Source organism: Sinocyclocheilus grahami, unplaced genomic scaffold, assembly GCF_001515645.1.
Source record: "Sinocyclocheilus grahami isolate Dianchi unplaced genomic scaffold, SAMN03320097.WGS_v1.1 scaffold2487.1, whole genome shotgun sequence".
Taxonomy (NCBI): Eukaryota; Metazoa; Chordata; class Actinopteri; order Cypriniformes; family Cyprinidae; genus Sinocyclocheilus; species Sinocyclocheilus grahami.
This window is the reverse complement of record NW_015507666.1, coordinates 32,412-53,827: the sequence shown is the minus strand read 5'-3', so window position 1 is coordinate 53,827 and position 21,416 is coordinate 32,412. Positions and strand designations below refer to the sequence as shown.

The 21,416-nt window shown below is 37.1% G+C and overlaps 2 protein-coding genes across 2 annotated transcripts; both read left to right on the top strand.

Moving 5' to 3' along the window:
* Window positions 1-448: 448 nt before the first annotated feature.
* Window positions 449-17,037, top strand: LOC107575157 (sialoadhesin-like; the record flags this gene model as incomplete). Its single annotated transcript, XM_016261573.1, has 7 exons — window positions 449-721; window positions 796-930; window positions 1,116-1,286; window positions 1,998-2,297; window positions 2,986-3,225; window positions 3,320-3,433; window positions 17,009-17,037. Coding segments are annotated over 7 exons (1,262 nt in total), but the record flags the coding sequence as incomplete, so codon positions are not given.
* A 31-nt stretch (window positions 17,038-17,068) lies between these two features.
* Window positions 17,069-21,322, top strand: LOC107575155 (B-cell receptor CD22-like). The gene is made up of 7 exons (XM_016261572.1): window positions 17,069-17,099; window positions 17,651-17,686; window positions 18,775-19,047; window positions 19,126-19,260; window positions 19,445-19,615; window positions 20,569-20,850; window positions 21,210-21,322. Exons 1-7 carry the CDS (start codon window positions 17,069-17,071, stop codon window positions 21,320-21,322), a joined length of 1,041 nt encoding a protein of 346 aa, XP_016117058.1.
* Window positions 21,323-21,416: the final 94 nt, after the last annotated feature.

Below are 21,416 nucleotides of genomic sequence, written 5' to 3'. Positions count from 1 at the left end.
TCTGTAACACATGAGGTACATTTGTATGTCTTTAATCTGTCGTGACATTTCTAAAGATCTGACTGCAGGTTTCAGTAAGTCTTGAGTCTTTAACACAGTCTGTGTCTTTAACCGTCTGTCATCATTCAGTCAGTATGGAGCTCGGTCAACTTCCAAAAAACATCAGTATATCTATCAAAAACAGCAGATATATTTCCTACATTCTCTGTGAAATCAAAATCGAAACAATGAGAGACAAGATCTTCTGTTGGAAAATTTTCACAACCCTTATTTCCAATTTCCCAATGATTGTATATTGACAGATCTTTTATTAACAACTGTAACAGCTATAGAGAACAACACTCCAGTCTCATCTGATTTAGCATGTGTGTTAAGTAACTGCAACTAACTTTTACATACTGTAAAAGCAGCACATTATTTTTTATTGTGAATTGTTGTCATTGTACAGAAAAACCAAAACCCGCAGTGACCATTAAACCTGCTCAACATGTATTCAGAGGAGAGACAGTTACTCTCAGATGTGACATAAATGCTGAAGGAGTCACTAGCTGGCAGTACGGCTGGTATAAAGATGGTTCAGGCAATGCTTTCAGTGAACTACAGGAACTCACATTCAGTTCTGTTACTGAGTTTGACGCAGGTAAATACTTCTGTTATGGAGCAGAGACAGAAGGATCACACAGATCACACCACAGTAATGAAGTTACACTGACAGTATCAGGTGAGTTTGATCATCACTTCACATACACACACACATATTTAACATGGTATTAATGAGTGATTTCTCTATTTCAGATAAAGCCCAGGCAGTTTTAAGTGTTTCTCCACAGACGTGGTTGACTGAAGGAGATCCAGTGACTCTGATCTGTGAGGTTAACGGCTCCTCTACAGGCTGGACATTCAGCTGGTTCACTGTAACTGTCTCATCAGGTAAGATATATTGTGCTTCATGTAGTAACATCTGAATAAACTGTTTTCATAAAAAAATATTACAGAGATTAAAAACATTTAATCAATCTAAATACTCTGATTATACAAACAAAGGTAATTTATAAGACTTGTGTAAAAATGTCTGCTCATTTCTTTTGGTAACTGCACTTTTTCACTTTATTCAGGCAACAGCAATCATTATGATCTGCTCTCAGACAGCAGCAGAGGAGCTGGAGGAAACTACACTGTGAGTTCTGCTGCTCTAAAACACACAGGAGTTTATGTGTGCAGAGCAGAGAGAGGAAAACCAGCCCATGACACATGGTACAGCAACACACAGTTAATATGGGTCACTGGTGAGTTCAAACTGAACCACAGAATGAGTGAGGAGGTCCTAAACCGACCAAACTAACCAGCAAAACCTTGAAAAACGTTTAATTATAATGGTGTAAAATTGTCATGAAAAATATATAAACTAAACTATTGTGGCACAAAAGTGTTACTCACGTAAGTGGAGTTGAGGGAACATACTCACATAGGTGTTTATTTTAAATATTTATGTTATTGACCAGACATTGATTCTAGGAGGCACTTTATCAACAACACAGGACACTCAATGTGCACATCAGCACATTTTATAGGATGGACCATATAAACACTTAATCAATCATTTTACAGTTTGATTATCTGCCAACTAATAAATTAGTAAATTAATATACAACAAACTCAGTTAACTATAAATACTACTAGGTTAACACTGTACAGGCAAAGCAGAACTGATCCTCGAGTTGAGTCTGGTTTCTCCCAAGGTTTTTTCCTCCAATAGTAACACCTTATGGAGGTTTATGTTGGTTGTCACAGTTGTCTTTGGCTTGTCTGCTGATGGCATAATTACAAATATATTAAGGTTTTTATTTTTTTATCAAGTTTTAAATAGAAATACTCAGTGAAGACTTATGGATTTTCAGATATTATAACTTTAATATTTTTCTGAAAAGCTGCTTTGAAACAATATGTGTAAAGTGTTATATCAATAAAGCTGTCTTGACTTGATTTCTGAATTATAGCTGTAATTGTCTTCTCAGGTGTTTCGCCTCCAGTCTCTCTGATCGTCAGTCCCAGCAGAACTCAACACTTCACATCTGTCTCTCTCTCTCTGAGCTGTGAGGACCAGAGTAACTCTACTGGATGGACAGTGAGAAGATACAGAGACAGCTGGCGGCTGGAAGATTGTTCATCATCAATGTCAGGATCACAAACAGGATCTACATGTACAATCAGAGACACCTTCACAGAGGACACTGGAGTGTACTGGTGTGAGTCTGAATCTGGAGAGAAAAGTCATCCTGTTAATATCACTGTACACTGTGAGTTTATGTTTCTGTATTTATCACAAAGCCCTCATTTCTTGTTTCAGATTTAAATAGCTAGATTGTGATCTCAATTCAATCGTATTCACATGCAATCTTATTCCTAAATGACAATGAATCCACTAGACTAATAAACCTTTGACTATTAAACCATTGCTCAAAACATTGAGATTCTAAATGTATCCAGAATCGTGCAGGCATTTACCCACATGTCATGTTTATTTGTTTATATTTTTCATAACCCCCATGAGGTTTTATTATTATTTTTAGTTAATAATTAGTTTTATTATTAAAATGTATTGTTATTATCATTATTATTTTTGTATTGATTATTGTAACTCTGTCCTATTTGGGTTACGTCTCACATTTTCCATAAACTAGAACGTAGTGAATTTTTGACTTTTGTCATAAAAAATAATCATATCTTAAAACTCATCTTTTTAAAATAAGCTTTTCCTGATTAATTTTAATTTATGGGTTTTCTTTATGTTGAACAGATGTTGCTTTGATTGTATTACTGTCTTGTAATGTATGATTGTCATCAAGTTGTAATGTGTTCTTGAGTGTTTTCAAAGGCACCTCTAAATAAAGTGCATTATTATTAATATTATTATTGTTGTTGTTGTTGTTACATTCTTACTATAATCTTACTATTTGTCAGTTGATGTTTGCTCTGTTTCTGTAGTTGGTGTGATTCTGGAGAGTCCTGTTCATCCTGTAACTGAAGGAGAAACTCTGACTCTACGCTGTTTATATCAACATTCAACCCCACCAAACCTCAGAGCTGATTTCTATAAAGATGGCTCACTCATCCAGAGTCAAACTACAGAGATGATCATCTCTAATGTCTCAAAAGCACATGAGGGTTTCTACTCCTGCAAACACCCAGATGGAGAGTCACCCAAGAGCTGGATCTCAGTCACAGGTGAGAGACAATGAAACTGTGAGCTGGTTGATTTCTTCTCATGTTCTCGTTCAGATATGGTGCTTGATCAAGTGCTTGTGTGTCTCTTCTTCAGTGTCTCATTCAGAATCTCAGGTCTCTGTCCTCCACACACTCAGTTTTGTGCTGGCAGTTTCTCCATATCTGCTCGTGACAGTCGTGCTGATTTTCAAATGCTGCAGGATGAGAGGTAAATATCTGTCTGATTTATTACATTATATTTATTATATTCAGTTAAACACCAAATTGGTCATTATGAGAAAGCCAATCTACTGATAAGCTATTTAAGCTTTTTATTAATCTTAGTCTACATTTCTGAACGCTACTCCTCCTAGAGCTTTCAAGCTAGAACCACCAAACTCAGACTGATCTCACTTAGTGCGCTAGAGCTCCTCAGACTGACCTCACTTAGTGCGCTAGAGCTCCTCAGACTGATCTCCTTTGGATCAAATAAATTCAGGCTTGGTGAGCAGTAGAGACTTCTTTAAAAAACATAAAAAATCTTACTGTTCAATAACTTTTGAGTGGTAGTGTAAATAAAATACAGTAAAAATGAGTTTGTGGTGTTGTGTTAAATTTCAGTAATTTTGACAATCAATGTTGACAAGCTCTCTGATGAGAAACAGCAGGATGGGATTCACACAGTGTCTACACTGGACGTGACAGTTGTCGTGTCGTGCCGCGCCGCAACAGCTATAAAGTCTGTCTACACTGGACGCGAAAAAAAAGCGACCATTGAAAATCATTTGAAATTTGTGTCAATATGTCATAAATACAGTAGAACGCAGCTGCAGTTTTCTGTTGGGGATTTCTCGTGTCACGCTGCGCCACATCCAGTGTAGACAGCATCACTGATTATAATGAGTTCTATAGTATTTTGTCGCATCGTGCCGCTCGCGTCCAGTGTAGACACGGTGTCAGGCTGCACCTTCTTTCCAGAATTCCAGGTGATCTGTGACTTTCAATGCATTTGGTGCCACAAAGGTTGACTCTCTGAATGAACCTGCAAGCACAAGAAAAAAAGCAATATTTTTCAAATCAGTGTTTACAGAATTTGCCTCAACTGTCAAACTTGGTCCTGTATGCACTTTGACGTTATATACTAAATATATACTAAATATATACTAAAACGTTATATACTACAACTGTGTGTGTGTGTGTGTGCATGTTTATGAGGACACAAATTTGTATAATGACATGGGTATGATATAGGTATTACAATGAGAAGGTGATTTATGAGGACATTTTGAGTGTCCCCGTAATTTAAAAGGCTTATAAATAATTCAGAATTAGTTTTTTTGAAAATCTAAAAATGCACAAAGTTTCCTGTGAGGGGTAGGTTTAGGGGTAGGGTTGGTGTAGGGCAATAGAAAATACGGTTTGAACAGTATAAAAACCATTACGCCTATGGAGAGTCCTCATAAACCATAAAAAACAACATGTGTGTGTGTGTGTCCCCTTATGCGTCCCCCCTTATGCAAGACTGTGGAGGCAGAGAGCCGAGCAGCACTTTATTTTTTGTTCAGGGGCAGTTCTACAGTGAGTGGATATCCAGGGCTTAGCCCAGAGACATTAATGTATGTATCAGAATATATGGTATACACGTAAAATAAAACCGGCTATATGCTGAAAAGTTACATTGGCTAAGTGGCTTAATTATTTTTTATTTTTTTAAAGAGACAAGTATAATTAATTATAATTTGCACTTACAAATTGCATAAATAATATTATGAAATTAATGTTTTAAATATAAAATTTAGAACACAGAAATATGTAATCATAGAAAAATATAGAATGATCATTTTAAAAATAAGACTAAAATTCCCAGTTGGTGGCAGCAAGCCAGTGTCTTAATGACTGAATCGTTGAGTCATTTATTCAATTGATTAGTTCAAAACTAATTAGTAATCAAAATTAGTTCATTCAGGAATGAAGTAAGAAACTGTTTTTATGTTTTATGAATGGGTCAGTGAATTACTGATTCAAGGCGCTCAAAAAAAGTAAATTCATTCTGTAATGAAACTCTGCTGTGTGAAGAGATGCACAACATGGCTAGAACTGTTTTTGCAAAATAGAGCAAAAAGACAATATTTTTTATTATTTTAATATTAACTATTATTAATATTAACTTATTGTTCATTGAATTTTGTTGCCCTGACACTTAGTAAAGCCTGCCACAGACCATGCTAAATGCTAAACAATCTGTTCATATAATCGTTCTAAATGCATTTGTGTGTCCTAGAAAGTATGTGCATATAATAGGCCTACTATGATTACAAATCTATATTTGTTACTATACAGTAACAGTAATCTAATTTTAACAGATGGTGAGATCAGTATCATGAATTTATAGATCTACAGTAAGTTATAGATACCTGAAGCAGCTACATTTTGCTGTTTAAGTGCTGGTTTAATAGAAATAATTTTAATGTGCATGAAAACTCAATCTTGATGCGCACAAGACATTGTAACAAAAACATTTGGGGCTTCAGCCCCCTTAGCCCACCCCTAGCGCCACCCCTGTTAGACTCCCAGGGAATGAATAACTTCATAAAATGTGTACTTTAAATACAATTTAATTTGCTTTGGATGAAAGCATCAGGCAAATGCATAAATGTAAATGCAATGTAAAACAAAATGTATTTTGGGTTACCTAATTCTGCATTTCTGTCAAATGGACAGCTGGGTGTATGATGATTCTGCCCCTCATAGTCAGAATCCTGTTTTTGCTTTCTTAACAGTGGTGTTTCTTAAAGCTGCAGTCCGTAACTTTGTTTGGTTAAAATTGATCCAAAATCAATATTTGACCAAGTACATAGCCAGCCAGTGTTCAAAACTATCGCCTTATAGGCTTTCTCTGGAAATTCGAGCATGCTGCTGCATCATTAAGTCACGTCTGTAAATATAAAGTAGTTGACCCGGCTACTAGGCTATCGCATGTGATTATCCTGCAGGTGACAAATCGTTTATAGCCTTTTCTCACAGCAGCTAGAATGATTAAATGTATCGCTTTGATGGCAGATTGTAATCCAGAAAGGATTATGTGTTTATGAAATTACTGTCAATTTACATAGCATTAATGACCAGACCTCAATTGGCCACTTTAAAGCAGAAGCTATACGCTCAAATGCCTGAAAATAAGCCTCAACTTCTTTCTCGCGAAACGGTGGAACAATTACAATGTTCCTTGCGACATTAAATGAAGACATGGAAGAAACATTCAGAGAATCCGTTAACACAGATACAGAGCTAGCTGTAGATCCACAGTCATTCGGCACTGCTGGAGGATTTGACAAAAATCGCAACTGCCTCAGACTCAGAACTAGGCCTACCTTCAAACGCAGAATTTTTAGATCCTCTTGGGTCATCTCGCCTAGCCTGCAACTCTAACTGCCGCATTTTAACTTTCGTATCTGCGTCAACCCGATACATTTCAAGTTGCTGCTGCAACTCATCTTTTCGCGCCTGAGCTTTATCTCGCATCTCCAGCTGTAAACGAGCCAACCGTATTTTCAAACGAAAATCGACCTGAGATGTTGGTGAAGCTTCAGCAGAAAATGAAAAAGGTTCGAACTTAGGTATCGAAAAAGATGGTCCTACTTCCCCACCAACACCGAGAGGGTGTGCACCTGTGTTAACCGAAGTAACTGAATCGCCAACAGTAGAAAACCGTGGAGAGAGTTCCCCTTCATCCACCACAGATTCAGCAGTTCAATGTGTGTTTGTCGGTTCGTTATTCTCATGTTCCTGTCTCCCTGTCAGTTCTCTGTTTCCAGTTCTCGCTCAGTCAGGGTACGGATCTTCAGCCTTCTCCTTGGTTTGGTCCAACGCAGTGGTTGAAGGGATTTCTCCGTGGAGCTCTGATTCCGACCAGGACCCGAGGATTATCTCTTTGTGTCTCCGTTATTGTGATTACTGAATAAACCTTACCTTTGCACTCGCACTTGGATCCTGACTCTTCTCTGCCGTGACACAAGCCTCCCCCCCGGAATTCCTCCAAAAACAACAAACTAAAATAATAAACAAAACAAATCAGTAAACCGTTGCAAGAACCGGCACTAGACACGGTCCCCCTGGCTTACTCTACCTACCCGGAGATCGCTGTATCACTATTATCTGCTCAACAAAACAAAATTAAACTGTTATCTCGGACGAGCCCCCAATTTATGTTACAAACCCCTGCTAAGTTTCAGCAGAAAAAAGGGGAATGCAGCATGAAGAGGACACGTGAATCCAAATGCCAAACAAAAATATTTAACACAAAGAATAACAAATGGAAACACGTATCCAAACAAGACGAGGAACACAAATGAACATAGAATAACTAGCAAAAACGATATACTTCCCCAAAACACGGGGCAGCTCCAAAGCATAAAGTCAATGAAAGAAAAACAAACCAAAAATATAAGGATTAAGAGAAAAGGTAATAAAACTTGTTTGCTGGTGGATCTCCTGTGCCCCTCATGCTCTACTTCAGCATCCTTTATATAGGGAATCAATCACTCATTCCATGAGACGCAGGTGCACCAAGGCGGACCTAAATAATCAGACTCAAGGAGAAAGATTAGGAGAGACATGACGTCACATGAAAGATGATAATCAAGGCTTAGGCCGTAACACTACCCATATCACACCTCAACAGCAGCAAAGGTGCTGTGCATTGACAAAAGCTTTTAATCATCGTGTAACATCTGTTCAAATCATTTGAAGATTTTCAAGATGTGCATGATCATATAAATTAGAAGTTTAATGACATTTGTAAGCATTTTAATTTACATGAAATGTTAATTATTGGGTAATTAGTAAACAATAACAAGCACATTATTTCACATGTCTAGATATTTGAATATATATGAGGCACGGTGTATAATTTGTCTACAATAAAGCATAACAATACCATAGTATGTTTGCAGATATTTAGGAAACATGCAAGGAAACATTCAAGTTCACATATTTGTTTCGGCAAAAAACAATGCTACAGCCAGTTGTTCGATTTTGAAATGTGTGTTCCATGTCAGAATGTCTGTTTTTGTTTTGGTCTGTGTGATTCCGTCCATTGCCAGTTTACGCAATAGTATTTCAACACACCGGGTTGTCAGTTGTTGAAAAACACAGCGTATTGCAGCCATGAAAGCCAGCAAACGAACTGGGTCAGAGATCACAGATTCTACCCGACCTAAAAAGCCTCAGCCTCCATCTAAAAAGCTCTATGAACAGAGGTATATTAAAACACAGATAAATGTGCTCTCTTCCTGTGTCTCTGTTTGCCTTACTGCATTGTTTGTTACCCTTATTAGTTACCATGCCAACTAATCACCCACACCTGTCCCTTGTCAGCCCCTGGATATCTTGTGTATATATGATTTATTACATTATATTCAGTTAACACCAAATTGGTCATCATTATCCTTTTAATACCGTGTAGATTGCCATGCTTTGGGTTTGTAATGTGCTCACTAAAGCTGCTTTGAAACAGAATTTATTGTGAAAATTGCTGGAACACAAATCAGTTAAACTGAATCTGTCTCGCTCCTCCTGTTTATCTTTTACTCTACAATCTTTCCTCACTGATAAAAGACATGCTTTTTGTTTTGTCTTTTCTAGTCAAATTAGATTAAATGTAGTTAAAAGATGGTTGTAGGTAGTTTATAAAAACAATAAATCGAGAGAAAAAAAACATGCTTATTCAAGTAAATGCTTGATTGGTTTGTGTGTATTTAACAGTTGCACCTGTTAAAGAACAAGAAACTGAAATCTGTTCTTAATCTGTTGTGATGGTGAAAAAACTTCAGCTTCAATCTCTCAGTATCTCTTGCACAAGTTTGGACTGACTATTCTTACTTACTGTAAAAGTCATGTTCGGGAGTGACTCTTTTTGGCATCTCACAGTTGTTTCACGAGTTCGCCTGCCCTTTCTGTCCTGATAGTTAATGGTAAATCAACTTGGCTTGCTGTCCTCAACAGAGGCTCAAACCCGAGGCTCGGCTTGAGCTCTAAGTTTAACCCCACCCCATCCCCATCCCCATTGAGGTACTACATAGAGGGAGGATAAAAGAAATAGAGGAGATGAGGAGGTGGAGGGATGCTGGAAGAATTGTGGCTGAGACAGCGCAATAACTGCTGCATTTATAGGCTTGTAATGATAATTGACAGGACTGAATGATTAGACTCCTCCCAAACCAACGTTTGGAACTTCATTAAAGTCACCATGGATCAGCATAGCAACCCTTTTGACTTCTGAGTGAAACAGGATATTCAATGAGAAAACGTGTAGGGAATAACTTGATTTTGTTTATCCGGAATTAATTGGATTGAAAAAAATGACTGTTAATGTACATTGATTATATCATAATTATAATTAGGGGTGTGCGATATTGATAAAATCCCAGAAAATGGAGATATCATTTTTTTTGTTGAGAACAATAATTAGACAATATTTAGCTAAATGTATTTTTGTTCTGGTATTTTGGCTGATTTAGGCCTGCCGTGGACTGCTGGCTCATATTTTATGTGATAGTTGGTTCACAGTAGTGACAGAAATGTACTTTTCCATTTAAGGGTGATATTATTTGCCCCTTCATGCTTCATCACACAGTGAATGTGTGGACTCTAAAGCCATGTTTTTATTAAATTTTTCCAAACTGAGTGACATACTCGACAGTGTCAGCTCACGTATTGTTAAACCAATAATTACAATATTGTCATAGATGGTACATTTACATTTATTCATGTAGTAGATGCTTTGAATGTGGTCTTTGAAGGTCAGCTGGTCATCAATGATTAACTTAAGATTTCTGGCTGATCTGATTGAGATGATTATTGAGGATTTTAGCTGGATGGTGAAGCTGTGCTGTATTGTTGGAGTGGCTGGAAAGGCGAGAAGCTCTGTCTTCTCTAGATTGAGTTGTAGATGATGGGTTTTAATGCTGAAATGTCCATCAGGCAGTCTGAGATTTGTGTAGCTATTGTGGGATCAACTGCTTGATGTTAAAAGTAGAGCTGTGTGTCATTAGCATAGCATTACATAGCCTATCACACACCATTAAAGTTAAGCAGTTCAGTCCTAATATAAGTCTCAGTATAGCAATGCTAGCCTTCTGTGATGTGTCCAGCAGATACACAAAGTAATAAGGCGTTGATATTTGGTTAAATTTCGGTTGCGACGTCGGGTGACCAAAATTCAATGTAAATTCAATGTCTAATGTCAATGTGAACGCGTGTTGCCAGATCCACTAATTAAAAGCATCTTTGGTATTGTTTTTTTCACTTTTTATTTGACACTTAAGAAAGTTAATAAAGTGGAAAGTTGCAGTTAAGGGTTAGCTATATCTTTATATTATCTGATTTGATCTAATGTTGATTATTTGATTTATTTTATTATAATTTTAATTTTTTCATAGCAATATCTAACAACACTGCATTGCCGGCACTTAAACTGATAGTAATAAAAAAATTTTTTTAAAAAGCCTATGGACAGGTTATTGCTGATAGGATACCACGTTCGATAAGTCAAAAAAACATCAACATCTGTCTGTATCATTATCAACGCTATCAAAAACTATCATATCGCGTTTGGTCTCGTACTGTATCTCGTACCTTGTCAATGTCGTGCGCTTTGCTTGGCCATTTGTTGTGATAAACAGGAAAGTGTGTCCAGCTGAATTCAATTTGAGTTTTGTTAAACGAATAAAAAAGAAGCTTAGTTTACCGCGGAAGCGGTCGCAGCTGCGGTCGTGTGCAGACCGAAGAGTGTAAAGACCATCGACATACCGTGCGACTCCACCGGGCAGGGACACCGGCAAAGGATAAGTATCGCTTTTTATTATTTCTCCTCTTTCCTACTACTTGTTTCACTTCTGTTTCAGTTTTTTTTATAACCATTTCTTACTATGTGTCAGTAAGTTGTTGTTATTTTAGCATGTGTGTTTGGCTCAGTGTTATTTTTTTAGGATTACTATATTAGTTATCTATTTTAGTTTTAGTTACAGTGATTGGTGGCTGACTAAATACTTTTTTCCCCACTGTACCTATTCACTACAAATTCCCTCAACTAGAACATCATTATTGAGTAACACAAAATACACAAACATTAAAATATACTTTGAGGTTCATATATAGTACAATTAATATGCAACATGTCTAGCCTAGTCAAAGTTTAGATGTAATATTAAAATAAATTGTCATTATAATATAATAAACCCTAAAATAACAATGAGCAAAAAAGCCAGAGATGTATTGGTATTATAAAAATGTATTGTCATATCTATGTCCTCTTATGTCAGATTCTTAAATTTAATCAATAATTTAAAACCAAATAAAAAGACTTGTTGGCTGTTAACAATCAAATGAATTCCCTATCAACAAAATCCATAGATGTATTTTGCATAAATTGTGTTAAGTTTAAATATAACATTTTATATTAAATGATTGCAAAAAATGAAATAATAAGCTACTTTAAAAAAAATTAAACTACAACTGCCAGTAGGTGGCAGCAAGTGACTGTCTTAATGAGTAAATTTAATCCATAAATCAACCGATTTGTTTAAAATGCTAATTTGTTTAACTTGGCAAATGACAGTACTGACTGAATCATTTAATGGTTCGTGTTACGCTGAGGAAGAAAACGCAGCGGGTTCTGCTGTTGTTCTATTTTCTCTTTGACAGAGCAAAACGGAATTTTGTGTCTGAAAGTTACTCAGTAACTTCTTGTTTATTGCACATTTGCAATCGTGCAGATATTTGGAAAAACAGGACTCTTGTTTGTGATAGGCTAACTTCTATATCATAGGCCTATGTTATAAAAACAGAAACTCATTAAAAGGCTGTTTTATTTGTTAAAATCATTTTGATTCCTTCTTATGTGTAATGGCAGTAAGACGGGAGAGAGCGCTCAAAACACTTCAGATCGCATAATTTCATGGAACATTAATATAATATAGAAGCATCCTCTGTAAAGAAGTGAGGCGTGAACATTTTATTTATCATCTTTCTAAATGTGTGCTCTGTTTATAGTAGTCATGTAATGACAAATAATCGGTGCAGACACGACTCAATACGTGTCCTTCTATGTGAAATAATCATAAATGCGTTGATGCTTTTTGATTATGGCCTTGAATGTCGTAGTTGGAAGCTGTTAAAGGGGGTTGCACACTGGACGAGAAGCACAGCAGCTAAACAAATCAAACAAACATAAATGGGTATATGCGGGGCACTCTACAAGGTGGGGCCCCTGGGCTGTAGCCCAGTCAAGCCCAATGGCAACAATAGAACAAGTAGGTTACAGAATTAAATGAAATATGCAAACACTAGCCATGAAATCTATGCCATTTCATTCAGTATAGTAGTTTTTTGTTTGTTTTTTACAAAGTCATGCTAAAACATTTATATATGCACTAGACAAAGTAATCATCTATAATGGTTATTAATGAACACTAAAACAGCAACATGTATTGCTACATGAATAATAAACTACTGATCCAGCCCTAACCTATAGTAAAGTATTAACATTTTTATGCAATACATATGGAATAATATCAACAACGTTCATCCCTCCAAAAAAGAGAAAACATATTTCACAAACATCTACATGACTGTCTCTTTTGCAGTTTTTCTCGATTGCTAACACACTATAACTGATTAATTTGGCCCAATTTTCCAAACCATTCACACAGTTCTTGAAACAAAGACACGTTTCCCAAAACTTTTAACACATTTCAGCTGTTTGCACACAAGCTCCAATTTGCTCAGTGTTTTCTGCAAAACTCTACACAAGAACGGCATCATTTTGCACAGGTTTAACCATGTTCTCATTTAGAAAACTCAAACAAACAATACAACTACCTCAAGAATCACAAAAATTCAAAATTATACTCCAATGAGCAAAACACTTCCACAGATTTGCACAACATTACACACAATGTCTGCTTCACCCTTTTTGCAAAACATTACACACAGTGATTTGTAAAACTCTACACACATTTTCACAGCTATTACACAAAATGGGGTCCTCCACCACTATGCAAATCTGGGACCCTATAATGCAAATCTAATACTTGCATTTCTTGACAGATTGCACGAGGTTGTCACAGCATTCAACCAAGTGGACCAGATGCAGTACATTGTCGTTTGGGACGATGTCTCATTCCATCGGGCTGCTCTGGTCCACAATTGGTTCCATGAGCACCCTGAATTTGAAGTGTTATACCTTCCGCCATACTCCCCCTTCCTGAATCCAATAGAAATTTTTTTCAGCATGGCGGTGGAAGGTATATGACCTGCGGCCCTATGACGGTTTGCCCCTCATTCAGGCCATGGAGCAGGCCTTTGATCATATCGAAGCAGATTCTGTGCAGGGGTGGATTCGTCACACGAGGTGATTCTTCCAACGGTGCCTTGCCAATGAAGACATAGCCTGTGATGTGGATGAAATCTTATGGCCTGATCCAGTCAGACGGAGAGATGATGAATAGTTACAGTATTCTTGTTGCTTTTACAGTAGTTTTTCTTCAGAGTCAAAGTGTATGTACTTCATGCAGTAATTTTTATTTGTTTCATTGTTGATTACTGTAACTGATTATGGTAAGAAATACTGTAAGTATTGAAATACTTGAAATATTCAGTCTGCAGCATCAGTGTTGTGCAGTGCTTGGTAAGCTTATAGTAGGCCAATTTGTGTACATTCTCCCTATATCTCAAACTAATCATGAAGAATGTTGTGGGGTATTTTTTATTTTTTTTTTCTCTCTAATCTAAATTATCCCTTACATAAAAATGTGTGGCCAAAAATCTAGCACATGCTATTTCCTAAAATTAGTTTTTGTACAAATGTGTTTTTTATTTATCACAGCAGTGTGAAACTGGCTGCAATAGTGTCTGATCATTGAGGAAAAGGGAAGGGTCCTGCGGTCATTCTCAGGTCAGATCTGAGAGTCTGCTGGAGAATCTCCTGCTGGACAGGGAGCTATAAAATTGTCTCTTTTGTTGATCGGATTTTAGCAATTTATACGTCCAATGGTCATGAGGTCCGTGCGATTCTGTGCGGGGCTCTGTTTAGGTACCAGGTTCTTTGTTCGCTGGTCCATTTAGATGTTTTATTGATGCTGAAACCAGTCACGAAACCTACTGACCTTCTGTAGCTTAAACGGTTCCAGATGGGAGGGGTCAGTTCTTGTTGTCTTAGTATTGTGTCGACATGGAGGTGGCCTGGCAAATCATTAGCTCTGTGTTTTCTTTGTAAAGATAAGCAGAGCGAGACAGGAACTCATTGGAGAAAGTTGCCGCCTGGCTGGTCACGGTTCATGCTTTTACGACTCTCATCTGGTTTGTGTGATGTTCGGAAATGCCTTACACATGTGAGGAGTTAGTGTGAGGTGCTGATGAATTAGTGTGGCATTTTGATTGGTTGTGTTTGAAAAAGAAACTCAAGATACTTCCTGTTAGATATTTGTGTGTTACATAGACAATTGTGTGTTGTGTTTTGCAAAAAGTGTTTTATGAAATTGAAAACTGAGTCAAAGGCCAAAAATTAGCGTATGGTTTTGCAGATTTGGTGTGTGGTTCTGCTGTTTGTCAGGTTTCAGAAATTGTGTGACAAGTAAAGATTTAGTGTGTAAGCAGTTAAAAAAAAAACTGTAGTACCTGCACATACCGCACTCGCTGATTCTTGACCTGCTCTGAATTCCTTTCAAAAGGCACCCTATATACCAGTTTCATTCGGAGTCTGTTATGATGCAGGACCTGGTCAATTGTAGAAATACTTACACGATCAGTTTCTGAGAAGGCATGTTGATCTTCAATAATTCTTCTCTGAATTTCATGCAGTCTAATTGCATTATTAGCAATGACCATATTACAATTGCGGTTTCTTGGTCCTCTGTCAGAAGACGTTGTCTGCCTCCAAAAATACAGTAGGTTACAAATAAGAACAACTAATTCTGAGCAGCAAATCAATTTGACAGTTATGAGTTTAAGGATGTACAGCATGTGATACAGTACTGTACACAGAAGAACAATGAAGGTTCTTTCATCTAAATTTTAACTGTATATCTACAAACCCTGTAGATTACTGCACAGTGTCTTTGGCAAATACCAGGTACCTGTTTTCTTCTAATGTTCGAATGATGGACGGGACTGTGAATCTGCTCACATTCGGCTGAACTCATTGGCCAGCATCCCTCATGATCATCCCATGGACAAGAACATGGTCAACTATGTGTTGCCCATTTTTCGTCAGGAAAAAATGTTCTTTGGTTCCTTCCTCTTCCTCTTCCCTTTCCTCTCTATCTCCCACCACTTCTGCTTTTTCACGGTTAGGGTCCATTTTCCAAAGCAAATAATCAAAAGTTGATTGTGTTCAGCTTGAGTTAATATATTGTGTTTGTGTTTTCTGAATGAGAACATGGTTAAACCTGTGCAAAATGATGGCGTTTTTGTGTAGAGTTTTGCAGAAATTGTGTGCAAACAGGTGAAATGTGTTAAAAGTTTTGAGAAACGTGTCTTTGTTTTGAGAACTGTATGAATGTTTTGGAAAATTGGGCCAAATGAATCAGTTATAGTGTGTTAGCAATCGAGAAAAACTGTAAAAGCTGTTTATTCTTTCTCTTGTACTTCCTCTTTCCCATCATTCTCTCTTAATGTGTCAATATCTTAAATATTGACACATGTCTGATGTTGGCTATATCTAAAATATAAGAAAAAATGAAATAATGGTTGCTTTCTTCTGGTTTGCTACAGTTTTTACCGCCTGTGTCCCTAATATAAGTCAATAGTGCGAAACATACAGTGACCAGTGTAGTCTGCATTATTGTCATGTTATATTGTACTTTTGTAATGGAGTCTACATTAACTCACAAATTGTACTGCTTAGTTTTCCACCATGAATAAACTGTTCAAATGACAATAAAAGTCTCATGACCTTTTTTACACAATTGAACAGACTTCTGGGAGCTGAAAATAAGAATGTCTTCCTTAAAACAACTATTATTAAAACAAATAATAATTTCTCAAATTAAGAAGGTGGATTCATTAAGATAAACTGGAATCACAATCATCAAATTTGTTTCAATGCCCATCCCTCATCTTGGTGTATGAATATTAAACTGTTTTCACAAGTACAAATATAGCCTTAGCCCTAGGCCTTAGCCTTAGCCCTAGTCATTAGCCTTAGCCCTAGTCATTAGCCTTAGCCCTTAGCCTTAGCCTTAGCCCTTAGCCCTTAGCCTTAGCCTTAGCCTTAGCCCTTAGCCTTAGCCTTAGCCATTAGCCTTAGCCTTAGCCTTCCCGGTTTCTGATCTTCGCCTGGTTCCCTGGATTCACCCCTTTTGTCTTGCCCCTTTTGATTCTGTCTGCCGATCGTCGACCTGCGCTAGCCCTAGGACTATTCTTGTGTTTTGCCCACCATATACCTGTTTGCCCTCATCTGACCCAGGCCTGCTGTATGACCACGTCTCTGTCTTTATCAAATAAAGCTTGCACATGGATCCGCAAGTCTCACGTCTCGTCAGCCCCGTAACAGTTACAATAAATAGCCATTAAAATATTCCCTTGTTCATGGCACACACCAGAATACAACTTTTCATAATAGCAAATAAATGCTGTTCAATTTAATACTGAATGGGTCATGTCAACATTTCTGTAGAAAACTTTCATGTTAGTCAGTGTGACATTTTGTGAAAACATGTTACAAGATTATCAACATTATCAAAAGATCTTCTGTAACACATGAGGTAAATTTGTATGTCTTTAATCTGTCGTGATATTTCTAAAGATCTGACTGCAGGATTCAGGAAGTCTTGAGTCTTTAACCGTCTGTCATCATTCAGTAAGTATGGAGCTCGGTCAACTTCCTCTTGTGCTCTGTGAGTATTATTTTATCTAAGTATATTTCAGTGGAATAGCTATTATGTTATGTAAGTGATCAAGTGTTTTAGTTTTCCTAGATTTGTCATTTCTTGCTGCTCTCAGAGTTTCAAATCCAGCTCTAGTCCATGATATATGAGTGAAGGATGAGTGTGAGAGAGGAAGTGTGCAGTTAGTGCTGTTTGTGAAAGAGAAATGCACTCTGTTGTGTTGTAGATCAGTGTTTGTTCAGTCATTCGGTTGTGTGCTTTATAATGGTGTTGAATCAGTTCTGTTGGTTTGTTTTGCAGTTATTGTCGCTGTTGTAGTACTATTCACTAGTACGCAGTTAGTAAGAGTTTGTCTTTATTCTTCTGCTCGTGATCAGACTGTTGCCTTGAAGTTCCTGAAACAGTTCTCTGCTGTGACCAAATCTATAAAATACCAGTCAATGTTTTCACGTTAATATAGACACATATACAGTCCCCACACAATAGCTTAATATTTGCCCATCTGTATAATTATCTGTTCATTGTTCACATTGTAATGAGTTTTTCTCTTTGTGTTTTAGTGCTGATTTCAAACATCTACTCCGGACAAACTGAAGGTGAGTAGATTTGATTCATATATTTTCATCACATACAAGTGATTCGGCCCCACTTTATATTAAGTGGCCTTAACTACTATGTACTTACATCAAAAATTAAGTACAATGTACTTATTGTGTTCATATTGTATTGCAAAACACTTTTGCTGCTATTGAGGTGGGATACGGGTAAGGTTAGGGACAAGTTTGTTGGTATGGGTAGGTTTAAGGGTGGGTTAAGGTGTAAGGGATTGGTCAATTATGTAATTATAAATGTAATTACAGAAATTAATTGCAGATGTAATTACGTGCAGGTATTTTTCAAATATAAGTACAATGTAAAAACATGTATGTACACAATAAGTGCATTGTACCAAATTATTAATTTAAATGTAAGTATATAGTTGTTAAGGCCACTTAATATAAAGTGGGTCCAGTGATTCTAACTGTTGCAAACCAACTGAGAGTTGATAATTTACTTACATTTAATTATGGTTAATTAAACGAGGATGCTGAGGCCGAGTTAGAATCCATATGCGGGAGTTTATTAAGAGCAGTTTCAACATACAGGAACGTGAAGACAGGCAGAGGATCAAAACCTAAGGAGCAGTCCGATCCGTCAACATGCAGGCAATATGTCTAAACACAAACATCAGTCCAATCAGGCACCCAAAGCAAAGGGGATAATCCAAGTAATCGATAAACAGGCAGAATCATACACAGAAACTGGTAATACTTCATGAAGAGTGAGCATTCAGTATCTGATTAAATAGTGGTCAGAACAGGAAATGGGCATAGAAGAAGCAGAGGGAGTGGAACACAGTCAGTACTCGGGTGAGGGCTCCCTCTGCTGGCTTGGCATTACACATTCTCTGTGAAATCAAAATCGAAACCGTGAGACAATCTTCTTTTGCATAAATTGTTGAAAAACTTTCACAACTCATGATTCCAAATTGTATATTGACAGATCTTTTATTAACGACTATAACAGCTATAGAGAACAACACTTCAGTCACATCTGATTTAGCATGTGTTTTACAGTTAAGTAACTGTGTTCATACAGTAAAAGCAGCTCATTATTTTCATTGTGAATTGTTGTTATTGTACAGAAACACCAAAACCCACAGTGACCATTAAACCTGCTCAACATGTATTCAGAGGAGAGACAGTTACTCTCAGATGTGACATAAATGCTGAAGGAGTCACTAGCTGGCAGTACAGCTGGTATAAAGATGGTTCAGGCAATGCTTTCGGTGAACTACAGGTACACACATTCGGTTCTGTTACTGAGTTTGATGCAGGTAAATACTCCTGTTATGGAGTAGAGACAGAAGGATCACGAACATCACACCGCAGTGATGAAGTTACACTGACAGTATCAGGTGAGTTTGATCATCACTTCACATACACACACACACACACATTTAACATGGTATTAATGAGTGATTTCTCTATTTCAGATAAAGCCCAGGCAATTTTAAGTGTTTCTCCACAGATGTGGTTGACTGAAGGAGATCCAGTGACTCTGATCTGTGAGGTTTACAGCTCCTCTACAGGCTGGACATTCAGCTGGTTCACTGTAACTGTCTCATCAGGTAAGATATAATGTGCTTCATGTAGTAACATCTGAATAAACTGGTTTCATGAAAAATATTACAGATATTAATAATATTTAATCAATCAGAATACACTGATTATACCAACAAAGGTCATTTATAAGACTCATTTAAAAATGACTGCTCATTTATTGAAGTAACTGCACTTTTTCACTTCATATAGGCAACAACAATCATTATGATCTGCTCTCAGACAGCAGCAGAGGAGCTGGAGGAAACTACACTGTCAGTTCTGCTGCTCTAAAACACACAGGAGTTTATGTGTGCAGAGCAGAGAGAGGAAAACCAGCCCATGACACATGGTACAGCAACACACAGTTAATATGGGTCACTGGTGAGTTCGAACTGAACCACAGAATGAGTGAGACACTCTGGAAATTTTCCTTGATCTTTTTAGAGCTTGATGTGTCTTGAAATTTTATCCTGTCATAATATATACGGCTACTTTTGAATTGTGTGAATGGAGAAAAATGCTTCTGCTGTCAGGTGTAGTTACTGCATCTACTAGCAGGTCCTAAATAAACCAAACTAACCAGCAAAACCTTGATTCCTGGGTTAGCGGCAAACATGTAAAATGTTTAATTCTAATGGTGGAAAATTGTCATGGAAAACTAAAACATAACTACTGTGGCACAAAAGTGTTGCTTACATAAGTAGACTTGAGGAAACATAATCAAATAGGTGTAATAAAAATGACCTATTTATTAAATAGTGTTGTCATTATAAAATGTATTTTCAATATTTATGTTATTGACCACACCTTGATTCTAGGAGGCACTTTACCAACAACACAGGACACTCAACGTGCACATCAGCACATTTTATAGGATGGACCATATAAACAATTAATCAATCATTTTACAGTTTGATTAGTATCTGCCTACTAATTAAATTAGTAAATTAATACACAGCAAACTCCGCTAACTATAAACACTAGGTTCACACTGTACAGGCAAAGAAGAACTGACCCCAGAGTTGACTCTGGTTTCTCCCAAGGTTTTTTTTTTCTCCAATAGTAACACCTTATGGAGTTTTTTTGTTGGTTGTCACAGTTGTCTTTGGCTTGCTTGCTGATGGCATAATGACAAATATTTTAAGGTGTAATTTTGTTTATGAAGTTTAAATAGAAATACTCAGTGAAGACTTATGGATTTTCAGATATTAGAGTTTGAATATTTTTCTGAAAAGCTGCTTTGAAACAATTTAAGTTGTGTAATAAATAAAGTGTTATATCAATAAAACTGTCTTGACTTGATTTCTGAATTATAGCTGTAATTGTCTTCTCAGGTGTTTCTCCTCCAGTCTCTCTTATCGTCAGTCCCAGCAGACCTCAACACTTCACATCTGTCTCTCTCTCTCTGAGCTGTGAGGACCAGAGTATCTCTACTGGATGGACAGTGAGAAGATACAGAGACAGCTGGCGGCTGGAAGATTGTTCATCAGCAATGTCGGGATCACAAACAGGATCTACATGTACAATCAGAAACACCTTCACAGAGGACACTGGAGTGTACTGGTGTGAGTCTGAATCTGGAGAGAAAAGTCATCCTGTTAAAATCACTGTACACTGTGAGTCTGTGAATCTGTATTTATTCATTTCACAAAGCCCTCATTTTATGTTTCGGATATAAATAGCCAGATTGCCATCTCAATTCAGTCACACATGCAATATTATACCTAAATGACAATGAATCCGCTAGACTGTTAAACTATTGACTATTAAACCATTGCTCAACCTTTGACTTTTGTCAAAACATTAAAAAAAAATCACAGTCATTCTAAATTTATCCAGAATTTTACCAGTCAATTTTCAATTTTCACTCATTTACCCACATGTCATGTTTATTTGTTTACATATTTCATAACCCCCATTAGAAAATGTATCATTATTATTATTGTATTGATTAACTCTGTCCTATTTGGGTTAGGTCTCAAACTCCTCTATAAACTAGATCGTACTTGTCAGGTAGTCTCTGCCTTCACAGTCACCTATGTCACCTCAGTCACCAGCCCTGACACACACCAGATCGCAATCACCTGAGTACTGATCACCCGCACCTGCAGAGACTCATTAAGCGCACTATATCCCTGCACTCCTCTCACTGCCTCATTGTCTGGTCTACTCTTCACCAGCT